This window comes from Lactuca sativa, chromosome 7, assembly GCF_002870075.4.
Source record: "Lactuca sativa cultivar Salinas chromosome 7, Lsat_Salinas_v11, whole genome shotgun sequence".
NCBI lineage: Eukaryota > Viridiplantae > Streptophyta > Magnoliopsida > Asterales > Asteraceae > Lactuca > Lactuca sativa.
The window spans coordinates 22,191,864-22,209,951 of record NC_056629.2 but is presented as its reverse complement, the minus strand read 5'-3'; the positions used below and the strand labels follow the sequence as shown (position 1 = coordinate 22,209,951).

The following is an 18,088-nucleotide window of genomic DNA, read 5'->3' as shown; positions in this document are numbered from 1 at the left end:
AATCGATTGGCATTCGGAACTGGATGCTGGGAACCGATGCATTCGGAGTTCACTGTTGCTTAAAATTATTTGGATTCCTAACTTTCGATGTTTTCTGATTTCGTTTTTAGTCGATGTCTGGGAATCGGAGTTCTATTTACGGGTCGTGAGGCTGTGTTCGTCAATCAGACGATAAATGAGGAAGATGACTTCGATTTTACACATTTGGCCCCTGTAACTTCACCAACATGGCAATTTTAATTTGATTTCCGGAATTTGTTACAAATCAAAGGGAAAATGATGCAGAGTTACTATTTAAGTCCCTGAGTTTCTGGAAAATGATAGTTTCTGCCCTATATTCAGAAAAGTTTACAAATTTGAGGGCTGGTGAACAGTTTTGAATTCTTTAACGCACATATTTTTTTGTGAACAGAAAATTATGGATTCCATCAAGTCTTGGCGGTTCGAAAAGTCGTTTTTCGTGATAACGTCAAATTTTCACGACCTTTTCGGATTTTATACTTCATCGGTAATATCATTTTGTCACGGGGGAGCTTAGTAAATTTTTATCCATTCAAGATCATTCTCATGACCATTTGAAGGCTTTATAATCATGTTCTTGCTTATAAATCGGGGGAGAATTTGGTATGGCCATTCGAAATTAGATTTGTGACTTTTCAAAGTTGAAGATTTTTGATAAAGTTTGTGGTAGAATTATGAAGGTAGCTTTTATTGCAGAAGTTCTTCATCGAGCTCTACTAAAGCTTTTACAGAGAAGTATCCTTTACAGCGGAAGTTTTTCATCGAGCTCTGCTAAGGACTTGTTATATCTCCGACTTCTTGTATTTTCTCGATCAAGTGGCGTTACGAATCTTAAAGTTTGGGTTGTTACATGATATTTTTTGATGGCTTATATCATTAGCTTATTTGAAGATCGTTGTGACTTGGAGGGGGAGCTCTTCAAAGACAAGAAGTGATTCAGTTTCTTTGTTCTGAAATGGGTTTTTATGGCGGGTTTGGTTTTCATGAAGATTCTTTGGGATTACATTCGAAAATGAAGTTTAAAGACATTACTTCAGTGCTTGATTTATATATCCTAGAGCTCGTGTTTGAAGACTATTGAAGAATCAAGATTCGTGGATTGCTTCATATATTCCTCGTTGCAGATCATTTTATTTGCTAGATGCTTGTTTTGGAAGTTAAAGCATTGTCATCCATTCCATACTTTGAGGGGGAGATTGTAGGGTTTCAAAGCACTCCATGGATGATGGCAATGGGCCCCTTTGATGAATTCTAGGTTAAAAGCCCAAGACTTGTCTTTTCCCTATAAATAGTCATGTATTATTCACAATTAGGGTTAAGAGTGAGGCAAAATGTAGCCGCCACGTGAGGTTTCTTATGTAGTGTTAGATTCTTTAGTCTATGCTGAAAGTGTAATTTATTCCTCATATTTGAATAAATCGAGTGATCATTCGACATAATCTTCGTATTCGTGTTCGTTCTTATTTTCCGCATCTTGTTCATCAAATCTCAATTAGGGTTTTAATCCCAACAGCCCTCATGGCCAGAAATAGCTAGAAATGATTTAAGGATAAAGACGTATAATCTATTAGATTATTATATGGTTAATAACATAATTGTAAATTATGGGAAATGATTTGTTAATATATTATGTGATTAATATATTAATATGAAATAAAAAATTGATTTGTTAATTTGTTATGTGATTAATAAATTAATATGAGATCAATTGTTAAAAAAATGGTTTGTTAATTTACATGGTTAATAAGGAATCAATTAGAAATGATTAATTATTAATCATAATCAATCTAGAATTAATTCGGGATTAATTGGAATTAATTGAAGGTGTAAGGGGTGAATTGTGATTTTCAATAGTCGAACAAAAGAGACAATTCTATAAGCATCCATATGATGGACGGTTTTTTGGAGTTCATTAGGGTTTCCAAAAGCCTCCTGGTTGCATCAAAGAAAAGGATTTAAATTAGGATTAAATATATTATTTAATCAATTCAAAGCTTGCATTGCCTACAAGTTAACTAAACTATAAATAGGACATCTTGGCTTGTAATTTTCATTCACCACATTACCTACAAGCATAGGAACAAAATCCCCTTTATATATTCTCTCTCCTCCTTATTATAGGGTTTCTGGTTTTGGGTGTGAGCCATTAGAGGGATCATCCTTTTGGAGCTTTCTTTCCAAGGAAGTTCAAGAGGATTTGATTTTATTATGTTCTATAATAATCAAAAGGCGCGTAACCTTAGTCTTTATGTTAATTTTTCTTTTCATAGCTTCTCTCTAGGGTTTATTGATGTTCATAGTTTATTGCTATCAATAGAGAAAATATAGATCCTTTCAAGGTTGCATGTGAACTTTAGGGTTTAAGTGTTTTTTGTAACGTCTGTAGATCCGAGCTAGTTAATTTAGAGATAATAAGGGTCGAAAACGACTTTTAGACAAAAGATTATTTAGAATAAATAATCTTAACCAAGTTGTAGAATATGTCTCAAGGGTTCCGTACATATAAAGAGTGCTGAAATCCTAGTTATAACGAAGAAGTTATGACCCGTCGAATTTTAGCGACAGAACCGACACGGCACCGCGAAGACGTAAATAGTGAATTTATGATAGAGCAACTTTTAGCCTTAGTAATCTAAATGAAAGTCGTAGAGTATGTTAACCTCAGAGCGCCCATAAAAAGAACGCCCAAATCTAACTTCTTATGAGGAAGTTATGATTTTTCGAAGTCTCGACTTAGCGGTCTATAGCTCGAAGTTCGAGTATTAGATCGAGCGGTTTTTAGCCGACACAACCTAAACGAGAATTGAAGATCTCGTTATTAGTAGCATAACAATAAAAAGACAGACGAAAATGGACATCGGATGAAGAAGTTATGAGATTTTAACGGACCTATCATGTCCCGGCCTATTAAAAATATAACTTTAAAAATAAAGTCAAAATTAGCCGACGGAGTCTAAACGAAAGTTGTAGGGTACGTCTCCACCTACACGTGGATATAAATAACTTCAAAAACGAAGTTCGTATGAACGACTTAAAAATTTTAATAACATATTTACGTATTAAAATAAAGTATAAATCATATATACATACATATATATATATATATATATATATATATATATATATATATATATATATATATATATATATATATACATATTTATATATCATTAGAAAGGTATCGACGATACGGTCATTATAAGACTAATGTAGAGTTCTTTCGACATTAGTTTAGTACAAATATCGTTAAATCTATTTAAAATAGTATTATAAATGGTTGTTTAGTTGTTTATATAACTATTAGGTCATTAAGGAATTATGGGGGGTAGTTTTTGAAAATTCAGCTAGTATAAATAAGGGCCTCTAGCTCTTATATTTCTTGCACCATTCTCTTGATTCAAGAGTATTTCTCTTCTTATCCCCCGAGCATTTCGGTCCCTCGTGATTCGACTTCTTTTTTTTGTAGTTTTAGAATAGTAAGGTGAGCGCCAAAGCGCTGCACAAATCTTTCTTAGAAAGATTCAGCGATGAAGTTTTACCCCTACAGAGCCCGACTCCTAGCTAAAACCCCTTGTAAGTAAGTTATGTTTACCCTATTTTAATATAGCTTATATTTAAAATTAGTATTTTTATTATGAACTTATAATAAATATTTGAGCTATTATTATATAAGTGTCGTTATAATATCTTTTTAACTACTCGCTGTACGGGGAATCTGGTTTAAAGGGCCGCATAGGGTTGTTGGATTTCAGAAGTGCTATATGCCGAAATGGTCCTGCCCTCCGGTGTTTTATGTCTGACCCTGTCTGTACATAGTGGTTGGAAATATTGTTTAGACGCTTATATAATAATAATAATAATAATAATAATAATAATAATAATAATAATAATAATAATAATAATAATAATAATAATAATAATAATAATAATAATAATAATAAGACTAATAATTAGTCACGGTAAATATTAGACTAAAATCTAGTGGTAATAATACTAGGTTTCGTCGAATGAAATTATTTTAAAGTAAACGATGCGTTGTCCGAGTACCGATTCACCACCTTCTCAGGTGAGTGCATAGTTACTTTCATCTTACACATAGATATGAAGTATTTTATATAAATTACGTGCTATGTGTGCATATTATCTGTGTACTTGCTGTCTATGCTAGATGATCGATTTTATACATGTTTTAAATGATTTAAATTGTATATGTATTTTATATCTACGATAATGTTGGGGTAAAACATGGGTAGATGTAATAGATAGAATATGAGTTGGATGATGTGTTGAGAGGTGTTATAGACCACGAGCTGATGGTGAGAGGTGGACGATGTGAGAAGCCTTTTCCAAATGATGGCCCCATCATTCAACAGAGTATGGATGACAACCACGGGCTATTCTACACAGTCCAATGGAACACTAGCAAACTCACAACCTGTAGGTATTGTGAACGATGTGTTCACCCGGTGTACTCTAAACCTTGGCGTCCATGAAGACTTGGTGCCTAAACCTTGGTGATCATGCAGACTTGATGCCTAAACCTAGGTGATCATGCAGACTTGATACCTAAACGTTGGTGATCATGCAAACTTGATGCCTAAACCTTGGCGACTATGCAGACTTAGTGCCTAAACCCTGGTGACTAAGCAGACTTAGTGCCTAAGCCCTGGCGACTATGCAGACTTAGTGCTTAAGCCCTGGCGACTATGCAGACTTATTGTCGGTTGTGTAAACTGTGGCAACGATGGACTTCGTGTCGATTCCTTAGGAGGATCCTTAGGAATGAATGAACGAGAAATAGCTGATTCTTCGGGTAGATCCTTAAGACTAAAGAAGATAATGCGGATGGGTAATTGTGTTGATTGTTTGATTGTTTAAACATAATAATTATATTATTGTGGGTTGAAAACCCTATGTACTCACCAGGTTTCCCAACCTGACCCACTTAGTTTATTTATATCACAGGTGTCGATATGAAGTGACATTACACTGAGAGATTAAGGAGATATAGATCACTAGTGTAAATGAATGTAAGTTCTGTTTATGCTTATGTTTCTGTATTGACGATGACATCCCAAATGTTTTAAAATGAATAAAATATTTTTCCTCGGAAATGCTTTGATAACGTATTTATCGTGTTTTTCTGGGAATAAATTCTGCAACATTTTTATTAAAAGAGGTACTCTGATTTTTAAAAAGCATAAACAAAATCGGTCTTTTCTGGCCGTGAAAATGGGGATGTCACAGTTGGTATCCAAGCATTAGTTTAAGCGAACTAGGAATTTGTAGGAAATTTCTAGACTTGAACTTAGAATGCTAAGCGATGATTGTGAGATGAGTGTCTGCTATAATTTAGACACGAGCACTAGTTTATTTTAGGAAAGATGCCTAAAATGTTTTATGTGCTAAATGATTTATGTTATAGCTATAAAGATTCCTTATATAATGTTATTTGTTCGGATCTATGGTCTGTTGCCGACCGGATCTGGAAACCTTATGTGTTTAGGATTCTAAGCGTATGATTACGATATTAGAACTAGCATGTAACGTTTCGGTGTGACAATGAGATTTATACGTCTATCGTAAATAAAATCTTTCCTATCTTAAATTCTCATCTCTGTACACCAAACGTCTGCTTGGGTGTACAAAACAAGAGGAAGATGACAACCTGAGCCTAAGAATGTGATGGGTCATACATCGGTCGTTACGCCTGCACCGGAACCTATCACAATGGCAGAAGTTCAGGAAGTGATGCGCACCATGATAGACTGGGAAAATACAGGAAATGAGATGGCTTACGATATTGAATGATACATATCGGAAGATATCATAAGAGAGGTATCTTGCCTTTAGAATACGTCTGATAAAATAGAGTACGTCTATAAAAGTAGGGTACATCTGAATGTAGATATTTGATTGGCGGGATTATAGAATGATTGGTGTAATTCCTAAAATTTTCCTATCATCTGGAATGTCCATCACCAACCGAGTTGAAGCGGAATTGATGATTGAAGATATGCATGGAAGAAGTCCTAGTAGAGTCTAGGGAAATTTTTATGATTATTTGGACACACTCATATGTGTTAAATTGTTTTGTGATTTTAGGACTTGGGGACTACGAGACAATACTTGGGATGAGTATGAGTCGATGTGAAAGGTAATAGATGCATATACTACCGGAAGCACAGGACTCACGCTTGGATCGGGGAAAGTCACAAGGTTACCAAGAAGCTAGTAATTGATTTCGTTTTGTTCATGTATGTCGTTACCATCATTTCGGTAATGACTAAGAAGATGATTGTTATTCCGACCCTAGTGGCTATATGAATTTGACTCCGACTACGCTGAGTACGTTATGTAGTTCAGAGAATCAAGTTCGAGGTAACATCTGACTTAAGACGAAAGAATGAAATAAAAAGCGATCAGTAGAGGTATCGTGAAAAGTTGCTTGTAGCTAGAAATGCTACCTTTCAAGATGTGGTTAGAACATGAAGGAAGGTATAGTCTGTTCTGGAATTTGACTTTAAAAGACCTCAGTCCAAGCGATGCATCATACGATGAGAGGTCATTAGAACATGACCCATCAGTCTATTATGATAATCGAAGGAAGAAACTTATCTCAAGTTTGTTAAAGAAAAGAGTCTGCAATAAAGATCGAGATCGCAACATGAAGATCATGATTGGAAGTCTAACATGAGATAGAGAGCGGGTCCAAGATCGGGCACCGCCTGCAGTCAGGAAGTCTTAGAGTTAGATACTTATTCGAAGAAACATCAAAGTTACAGTTATTACTTAGGATGAAGAGATAACGTATACAGTCATCATTTGAGTCCTGTTTCGTTGATGATTCTGGGACGTAATCATCCTAATGGGGAGAGAATTGTAACGCCCGTAGATTCGGGCTAGTCAATTTAGAGATAATAGGGGTCGAAAACGACTTTTCGACAAAAGATTATTTAGAATAAATATTTTTAACCAGGTTGTAGAATATGTCTCAATGGTTCCGTACATATAAAGAGTGCTGAAATCCGAGTTATAACGAAGAAGTTATGACCCGTCGAAGTTTAGCGACAGAACCGACACGGCACCGCGAAGACGTAAATAGTGAATTTATGATAGAACGACTTTTAGCCTTAGTAATCTAAATGAAAGTCGTAGAATATGTTAACCTGAGAGCGTTCATAAAAAGAAAGCCCAAATCTGACTTCTTATGAGGAAGTTATGATTTTTCGAAGTTTCGGCTTAGCGGTGTACAACCCGAAGTTCGAGTATTAGATCGAGCGGTTTTTAGCCAACACAACCTAAACGAGAATCGAAGATCTTGTTATTAGTAGCGTAACGATAAAAAGACAGACGAAAATGGACATCGGATAAAGAAGTTATGAGATTTTAACGGACCTATCCTGTCCCGACCTGTTAAAAATATAACTTTAAAAATAAAGTCAAAATTAGCCGACGGAGTCTAAACGAAAGTTGTAGAGTATGTCACCACCTACACGTGGATATAAATAACGTCAAAAATGGAGTTCGTATGAACCACTTAAAATTTATAATAGCATATTTACGTATTAAAATAAAGTATAAATCATATATACGTACACACACACACATATATACATACATATATATATATATATATATATATATATATATATATATATATATATATATATATATATATATATCATTAGAAAGGTATCGACGATGCGGTCATTATAATACTAATGTAGAGTTCTTTCGACATTAGTTTAGTACAAATATCGTTAAATCTATTTAAAATAGTATTATAAATGGTTGCTTAGTTGTTTATATAACTATAAGGTCATTAAGTAATTATGGAGGGTAGTTTTTGAAAATTCAACTAGTATAAATAAGGGCCTCTAGCTCTCATATTTCTTGCACCATTCTCTTGATTCAAGAGTCTTTCTCTTCTTATCCCCCGAGCATTTCGGTCCCTCGTGATTCGACTTCTCTTTTTGTAGTTTTAGAATAGTAAGGTGAGCGCCGAAGAGCTGCACAAATCTTTCTTAGAAAGATTCAGCGATGAAGTTTTACCCCTCCAGAGCCCGACTCCTAGCTAAAACCCCTTGTAAGTAAGTTATGCTTACCCTATTTTAATATAGCATATATTTAAAATTAGTATTTTTATTATGAACTTATAATAAATATTTGAGCTATTATTATATAAGTGTCGTTATAATATCTTTTTAACTACTCGTGGTACGGGGAATCTGGTTTAAAGGGCCGCATAGGGTTGTTGGATTTCAGAAGTGCTATATGCCAAAATGGTCCTGCCCTCTGGTGTTTTATGTCTGCCCCTTGTCTGTACATAGTGGTTGGAAAGTATTGTTTAAATGCTTATAGAATAATAATAATAGTACTAATAAGACTAATAATTAGTCACGGTAAATATTAGACTAAAATCTAGTGGTAAGAATACTAGGTTTCGTTGAAGGAAATTATTTTAAAGTAAATGATGCGCTGTCCGAGTACCGAGTCACCACCTTCTCAGGTGAGTGCATTGTTACTTTCATCTTACACATAGATATGAAGTATTTTATATAAATTACGTGTTATGTGTGCATATTATCTGAGTATTTGCTGTCTATGCTAGATGAACGATTTTATACATGTTTTAAATTATTTAAACTGTATATGTATTTTATATCTACGATAATGTTGGGGTAAAACATGGGTAGATGTAATAGATGGAATATAAGGTTGACTATGAGTTGAGAGGTGTTATAGACCACGAGGTGAGGGTGAGAGGTGGACGATGTGAGAAGCCTTTTCCAAATGATGGCCCCGTCATTTAGCAGAGTATGGATGACAACCACAGACTATTCTAGACAGTCCAGTGGAACACTAGCAGACTCGCAACCTGTAGGTGTTGTGAACGATGTGTTCACCTGGTGTACTCTAAACCTTGGCGTCCATGCGGACTTGGTGCCTAAACCTTGGTGATCATGCAGACTTGATGCCTAAACCTTGGTGATCATGCAGACTTGATACCTAAACGTTGGTGATCATGCAGACTTGATTCCTAAACCCTAGCGACTATGCAGACGTAGTGCCTAAACCCTGGCGACTATGCAGACTTAGTGCCTAAGCCCTGGCGACTATGCAGACTTACTGCCCGTTGTGTAAATCGTGGCAACGAAGGACTTCGTGTCGATTCCTTAGGAATGAATGAACGAGGAATAGCTTATTCTTAGGGTAGATCCTTAACGCCTTGTTCACGAGTTTAACTGAGTTTCATTAAACGAAAGAAAAGAAAGGGAAGTAAAATATGGAGAGAAAAGAAAGGGAGGGTAAGGAAGTGATTAACTTTTTCGTCTTCCCGAGTCTGAAAGAAAGGAAAGGAAGTTTTTTAAAAAATGTGTTCCCGAGTTCGAAGGAAAAGAAAAGAAAAGAAAGCTAAATAACAACATTACAATTTTATCCTTATTTTTTTAGCAACATTATTACATACATAGTTGAAATTGAAAAAAAAATGTTGATTTGCATGTCATCATCATATTTTTTTGTCTAAATATTCGTTTACACACATACATATATATTTTGTCAAATACCACCTACATATAATATTAAATTAAATTATCAATGAGTAGCAAAACATAAATAATATTAAAATGAAAACAGTTGTGGGTATCTTTTAATAGCATTTGTCTAATTGAAAAGAAACCAAACTATAAAAATCATCCAAAACAATGCAATTTAATCCAACTACGATTCTAAAAACCATAATTCAATTCGTGAAACCAAAAAAAAAAAGTCGAACAAAGAAGCAAGAAATAAACACCTATTCTCCCAATTCATCATTTACTTGCGCCCATCATTGTTTTTAGTATATCCTTCTTTATGTTCATTGGACAAGTAAACAACGTCCTCGCATCTGCTTGGTTACGAGCCAAATACATGAGAGCACCTGGTATTTCATGGGCTTCCAAACCCATCGGCTGCAATTCTTGATAAATTTCATCACCTGTTAACTCATGATGGTAAGCTCTTTCAAAGATTTTGTTACCTTCCCTCATAGCATTAGCCACATCACCAACAGCATTCATAATCTTTGTTTCAAATGTTTCAGGTTCAGGTTCAGGCTGAGCTTCAACTTCCTTTTCTACTTCATCTACGAGTTTTCTTTTTTTAGTTTTACATTTTTTCGCACTTGAATTTTTCTCAGGCGTAGGAGATACCACTTGAATGTCATCTTCATCATCATCCACACGTTGGTTCTCCAGTGTAACATCATTACTTGCTAATAAAGAATCAACCTCTGAAATACTTTCTATTTTGATGTCCGTAGTGTTGTTAAACCTAGCATTTCTCTCCTTTGTTGTTTCAACATTTTCTCCTGAATCTCGATCTCTTGCAAATAATACCAACATTTGTTCAAAGTGGGCCACCTTTTTTGTCTTCAATACAACTGCATCAAGCTTTGACTGTTTAAAAACCCCAAAATACATTAAAATTATTAATAATAACATAATATAAAAATAAACTAAATACAACCTTAGATGAAAACTAACCTTAATTAAGTTATCCCAAACCTCCTCATCTGCTTCAATTAGTTGGGTATCAGCATTCCAACCAAACCCACTCAAGGAAATCCCATTGAACATGTCATACCATTGTGAAAACGTAGATTGCAAAGTTTTCAAACGATTTTTTAGATGACTTTTAGGTAAATTCATGTTAAGTTTCTTATTAAGCTCCTCAACCATATTCGCATACGCTTGTGAAGTAAAATTTCCATAAGGCCTATTTCCTTTTTCTTGTTGTTGTACCATTGCTTCAACAAATGCAGCATCCATATGTTCTGTCCAGTTCAAGAGTGACTTTTTACCGGTATACAAAAGGTTCTTGCTTGTTCATTATCGGTTTCTACATAACATAAAAAGAAACATACATTATTATAAAAAGAACATAGTTATAAAGTGTACAAGTTATAAAAAATAACATAAAAAAAATTTAAATAATACAAATAAATTCACAAAACAATGTTCAATAAAAAATCAAATTGCAAATGAAGTAATATAACGAAATACTCTTAAACTATGTTGACATATTTATTTCATTGTTTGGATTCAATAAGTAATTAGTCCACATTTGATTTGCAATTAAGTTCCTAAGTTGCTCTGCCATGCTCTTACCCTCACGCGCACCACTTGAATTATGTCTCACTTCCTCTGTTGGTGCACTTAACACCTCCTGTAATGCCTCATCTTCAAGATCTTTGTCACGATCTTCAACTATCAAAAAGTTATGTAAAATACAACACGCTAAAAAAATGTCTGATTGTGTTTCACAAGAATAAAAAGGTTCTTGTGTATTTCTAATGATAAGGAACCTTCTGTTTAGAACACCAAATGCCCTTTCTATTGCATTATGTAATGAAGCGTGACAAAGATTGAACAACTCTCTAGCATTTTGTGGTGCCCGAGTGGAATATTCTTTTAAATGATACCTAACACCTCTATATGGTGCCATTAATATAGTTGAGTGACGCAAACCCGCATCTACTAAATAATAGCGACCTATAATTAAACTGCAATTACTTTTGTAATAATAATTTAAACTAAACAATGAAAAGTTGGTACTAGAAATTACCATTTGGAATTACTAGTTTATCATCTCTAGTAAGCGCATTCTTCAGTATCCTTGAGTCTGATGCAGTACCCTCCTAACCGGTTAAAACATACATAAACTTTAAATCAAATGAACAAGCAGCTAAGACATTTATCGTTGGGTAACCCTTGCGGCCACGATATCTAGGGGCATCTCTATTAGGTACTTTGACACGAACATGTGTACCATCAATTGCCCCTACACAGTTCTTGAAGTAAGGAAAGAATCTCTTTTTTTCTTGAATTTCTTTGGGGATAACATCACCTTGTGGTTATTGAATATAAAGACTTTCTAATGCTATAACCAAGCGCAAAACTCTATGGAAGCACCTACTCATTGTGGATTTCGAGCGCCGATACATCCAAGAGACAAATGTATTTCTCAAATCATTACCTACGATGTGCAAAAATCTTGCAACATGCTCTTCATCAGACATTCGTTGAGTAGGTCGAAGACCACCATCACGTAGTAAGATAAAACATAACTTCTTAGAAGATTGCTCACTCATACGGATAAGCTCACGACATTGACCACCATTTGAAAGGTTATGTAACAACTCTTCCCATACACGTCGACGTTTTAAAAGAGTTTCTCTAGTAGGTAAATTAGGACCATTGTTGATGGTAAGTTTGCGTTGTACCAGAATAGCAATCAACAACAAATTAGATGAACAACTTGCATTTGTCTTGATTTCAAAATATGAGCGGGTGAAGGAAGGTCAATATCCATTGAAATCAATGTGACCTATTTTACGTAAAAAATGTGAAGGATTATTAAGTGGCAATGGACATTTTAAGAAGGGCTTAGGTGGGTCATCTGAACCACCTTAATTTTTAAAAATATTTATAATTATTGTAGAAAAAAACTTAGGAACCACCTTTGAAAAATTTGAGGAACCACCTTAGCTTTCTGGAAAGTTAAAGTAAATAAAAATTTACTCCTAGTTCCTTTGGTAGGCATGAATTTTTGTAACCTGGAGACTTGGGTTGTATCCCGTTTAGATGAGTGTTTTTTATTTTAATCAAACATTTTGCAATACTTCTATATAAACTTTGATAAGTTGTTTATAGTTTCAATTTTGTCATCGTTTTGGCCAACAAAAACCTTTATTTTCATTTGTAAACGTGTAATCGACCCACCTATTCATAACATTCTGTAAAAATCAATAGAAAATTTTGTGTTTATTATTTTGCAGCAAAAACAGCCATACACCCAAAATAAAAGCAAGGGCAAAATAGTCCAATAGGAAAGTTTGTCATGTCCCAACAGGGTACACACCCATATTGCCAGGAACCTAAGGAGACACTTTGAGAATTGCATTGAGTAATAGTTAATGCACGTATTTGCTATTGAAAGGAACATTCACAAAATGTTATTGACAGTGTTATACATCCCTTAGTCATCAGAATGCGTGTGTATGAGGACTGGATCAATGGATGTTGAAGAAGAAACAAATCCAGAAAAAAAAAGTTGTAAACATATATTGAACCAGAGGAAACATGTAATGATGTTCTAAACATATTATCACAAGGAACCTAATGAATCAATTCAACTTTAAGAACAATAATGAAGAAGAAACAAATTATAAGAACATATTATCACAGGTAACGTGATCTTATCAGAACATATTAACCAGAGGAAACATATAAGAACAATAATGAAGAAGAAACAAATTATATGAACCAGAAAAAAAAGGTTGTAACATAACTGTGAACACGATCTCAAAAAAAATACAAGGAGAAGAAAACCTGCAGCAGTGTTGTTGAAGCAGCAAGGTCATCGAAGCAACAGGAAGAAATACCGATCTTTTTTTTTTGTATGTTGAGAATGATAACGTGATCTTATATAACCGTGTGTTGTTATCCTTATCATCGATTATCTTTCTCTCCAAATCTCTCCAATTTGGGAGGAAGATTAGGAAGGAAGATTTCCTCTGATTTCCTTTCATTTCTTCCTAAATCATTCCAAATAAAAAACTTAGGAATGCGATGGTTTACTCTTTCTCTCTGATTCCCTCACTTTCTCTCCACTTCTCTTGTTAAATGAGACTCAGGAACAGGGTGTAAGATTAAAGAAGATAATGGGGATGGGTAATTGGGTTGATTGTTTGATTGTTTAAACATAATAATTATATTATTGTGGATTGAAAACCCTATGTACTCACCAGGTTTCCCAACCTGACCCACCCAATTTATTTATATCACAGGTGTCGATATGAAGTGACATTACACTAAGAGATTAAGGAGATATAGATCACTAGTGTAAACGAATGTAACTTCTTTTTATGCTTATGTTTCTGTATTAACGATGACATCCCAAATGTTTTGAAATGAATAAAATACGTTTCTTCGGAAATGCTTTGATAACGTATTTTTCGTGTTTTTCTGGGAATAAATTCCACAACATTTTTATTAAAAGAGGTACTCTGATTTTCATAAAGCATAAACAAAATCGTTCTTTTCTAGCCATGAAAATGGGGATGTCACATTTTTCCACCACATCAATTTTATAACCTATAAAACCCATCATATGCATGCTTACAACTATGTTAAACTTGGCGGCTTTTGATATGTATAATATGAAATGTCAAATTATGCATGATCTATTTTGTAAGTTTGGATGAATTACGGATGATCTAACGATTGGAAATATGTTGTTATTTAACGTTTGGAAGTATGTTGTTAATTAAGGATTGAAAGTATGTTGTTATTTAAGGTTTGGAAATATGTTGTTAATTAAGGATTGAAAGTGTGTTGTCATTTAAAGTTTGAAAGTATGTTGTTATTTAAGGTGTCAAAGTGTGTTGTTGTCAATTAAGGATTGAAAGTATGTTGTTATTTAAGGTTTGAAAGTATGTTGTTATTTAAGGTTTCAAAGTATGTTGTTAGTTAAGGATTGAAAGAATGTTGTTATTAAGGTTTGAAAGTATGTTGTTATTTAAGGTTTCAAAGTATGTTGTTATTTTTGGTATGTTATGCATTCAGTCAGATCCTTGCATGTGATATGTTATTTAAGGTTTGAAAGTATGTTGTTAATTAAGGATTGAAAATATGTTGTTATTTACGATTTGAAAGTATGTTGTTATTTAAGGTTTGAAAGTATGTTGTTAATAAAGGATTGAAAGTACGTTGTCATTTAAGGTTTAAAAGTATTATCTATGGTGTCAAAGTATGTTGTTAATTAAGGATTGAAATTATGTTTATATTTAAGGTTTGAAAGTATGTAGTTAGTTAAGTTCAAAGTATGTTGTTAACTATAGATTGAAAGCATGTTGTTATTGTTGGATTAATGTCTAAGTCCATAACTATAATTGGTAAGACTTGACCCGACCCGGCAAGGTCCACTTGGGTTGCATGGCATCATGCATTTGGATAGACTATAATGAGAGAAATAACATTTAAGGTTTGTTAATATATTATAAGTTCTGATATATTAATAAGGTTATTTAATTAGTATTGATCAAGAATTAATTTGGAATTAATTAAGTGATCAAAAGGAGACTAATTAAATATATGGGTTGATTGTGTAAATCATTCATTCTTATATATGTGGGCTTGTGATCCAAGATTCCTTATGTTGGACTAAGTCCATGGGGTGACCCATGGATACTCCATGGAGGTTAAAATTCATGGAGCATAATGAATGGGTAAAGTCATGAGTTACATGGTGTAACCCTAATTGCCACCATATAAAAGAATCCCACGGCTCAAGAAATCATGGACTATGTGTGTAATAGAAGGGCTAGCCGATTTTCATGAAGTGTAGAATTCTCTCAAGTTATTCCAAGTGTATTTGGTGTTGTGTGAACCATTTGAGATGTTACACTTGAGGCACTTGGCACTCAAGCTTCATGAAGACTTTCTACATGAAAGAGGTATATATTATATCTTGTTATATTCATTGTTTTGTATGCTAGATTAGGATAATACCTTGGATGTTCATATTTGAATGTATAATAGAGAAAACATAGATCCAAGGTATTTAGGGTTGCATGTACACTTAGGAGTGTTAGAATGCTCAATACCCAACAGTGGTATCAGAGCCACGGGTTGTTTTCTGTTATATTGATGCAAATATTTTATTTTCAAAGTTGAAAAAAAAGGAAAAAAAACATGAAGTTTGTCAAATTTTAAGATAATTACTTGTTCTTGTGAAAAACTAATTATTTGTAAAATTTGAATAATTTGCTTTATGAGTTGAATTAGGTCAAATTTAATAAAAGATAAAATGATATGATTATTTTATTAGTTTTAAAAGTTTGATCTAAAGAGTTTTATTTTTTGAAACCTCCATAAGTTATGGATATGAAAAGGTTTTAAAAAAAATTGATTCAAAGTTTTTATGGAGTTACAAAATTTGGTGTTAATGTTTTAAAGGATTCCATAACTTAAGAATAAGTTATGGATCACCAAAAGTTTTTTGTGTTACCTTGTTTTATGAGTGAATTTAGATTAATGAATAAAATTATGTGATAGTTGGTTTTAATCCAAATTAATCTAAAAGAAGTTCATAAAATGTGTTTGTGTAACTTAAAAGTCACATTTATGAATCTTAAAACTCATAAAAGTTGGCAAAGGTTACAAAATGAAGAGTCTAGTTCTAATTAAATGGTTTTATGACTCCATAACTTGTCCTCAGTTTATGGAGGACCAAGAGTCTCTTCATTAAATAATAATAAAAAAGTGTAACCTTAATTAATTCCATGAGTTATAAAATAAAGAAGAGTTAATTCTTTTATTAGTTTAAAGTCTTCCATAACTTATCCTCAAGTTATGGAACTTGAAAAGTTTTTGGATTAAAACTACTTTAAACACATAAGTTGTGGAATTAATTAGTTTTGGATAGTTTCAAAACTTGCCCTCAAGTTTTGGAATTTGAAAAGTTTTCACATATGAATACTTTAATTCCAAGTTAGCCCTTAGAATTTTAAAAGTTAAAATTCAACCCTTATACTTTATAATATTATAAGTTAATAATATTTATATATATGTATAAGAGTAAAGTCAGTCTTAGCGTTAGTAGGCCTCATTCACGAAGCCGGTCTATAAGGGGGGTATAAGGTTACTGCCTATAAAATGGCAGTTTAATGGGTCTCCACTCTCACCCACCGCTTCCTTGACTGGTGGAGGGTCGTTAGCCGAACGGGTTTGACAGGACTATAATTCTCCCTTCATTAAAAGTATTAATGATAAATACTAAGTAACTAAATTCTTATTAATACCCAATCTTAGTTACTTAGGAAAATGTGAATAAGGTGCTAATCCATGAAATTACACTTTGCACTTTGTTTAAGTCGATTAGTGGAGCGTGTGTGGTTAACCGGCACACTAACTCGTATTTAACAAGGTAGGCAAAGGGTAACTTAATGTTTATCATAGTATCGATGGAGCGTGTGTGGTTAACCGACACATCGATTGAGGGGTAAACACTTAAGGGTACCAAGTAATTTGCATGGTTACTTCACACCCTGTTTTGTGATCCTCGGCATCCTAGTCACAAAACCTGAAGGGTACACTCGAGATTGAAACATGCCATTGAACAGTTCAATGAATCTCAAAAGATCTAGGAGTTTCAAATCCAATTAAAACCTAATAACACATTTCGTTTATCTTGGTGGAAATTGGTGAATTGTCATTCACCTACCTTCAAATATTTTATAGCTTGGATTACGGCATCCCTCTTCTAAGTTATAAAATAGGTTGTTGGGTCCTAGCCTTAATATTTTCATATTGGGTGTTATATTAAGGACATTAGATCAACTATCTTGAATATCTCCCAAAAGATGTCTGGTTTAGACATCTATGAAATTCCCAGATCTCTTGAAACAAGCTTTCCTAAATGAAGATGATGTCCCATGGAAATCATACTTCTTTCACCTCCTCCAATTATTCTCCCTAACCCATAAGTTCTTGAAAAGCTTAAGGTCACTCAAGCCCTATTGGCAAGTAAAGGTCTATGTGTGGTCATATCTTGAAGATGTAGTCACATATTGACAAGCCGGGAGAGTTGGGTGTCAAAGTCTTGAGAAAGTTGGTGGTTCAACTACTTTCTAAGTCACATAGTGTGTTCTTTTGGAACACCTATGAAACAGACTATGACAAGACCCTTAATGATCTTATCTATTTGCTAAGATCAACTTCCTAAAACTTTATGGACATTGACAATGATGACATTGGATATCTAGTAAAGCTCTCTCTTCCCAGTGGAAAGGGATCAGCCATAGTCAACTCGGTTGACCAAATGGTAAAGAGAAAGGCTAAGTCTGTGATAGTCCCATGTTTCATTACCAAAGCATCCATATGTCAAATTGCCAAAGGAAGGATCATTAGTTGCAAAGCTGCCAAATTTACCTAAGGATGTTAAAGTTAATAAGTTTGACTCTACTTCAGGTAAAGTCCACTATCTAGCTCTGCTAAGTTTCTATTCTGAGATTCTT

The 18,088-nt window shown here is 33.8% G+C and overlaps 1 protein-coding gene across 1 annotated transcript; it reads right to left on the bottom strand.

Moving 5' to 3' along the window:
* Window positions 1-9,839: 9,839 nt before the first annotated feature.
* LOC111890931 (uncharacterized) lies at window positions 9,840-10,844 on the bottom strand. The gene is made up of 2 exons (XM_023887007.1): window positions 10,554-10,844; window positions 9,840-10,466 (listed from the first exon to the last, which is right to left on the bottom strand). Exons 1-2 carry the CDS (start codon window positions 10,836-10,838, stop codon window positions 9,840-9,842), a joined length of 912 nt encoding a protein of 303 aa, XP_023742775.1. The 5' UTR covers window positions 10,839-10,844.
* Window positions 10,845-18,088: the final 7,244 nt, after the last annotated feature.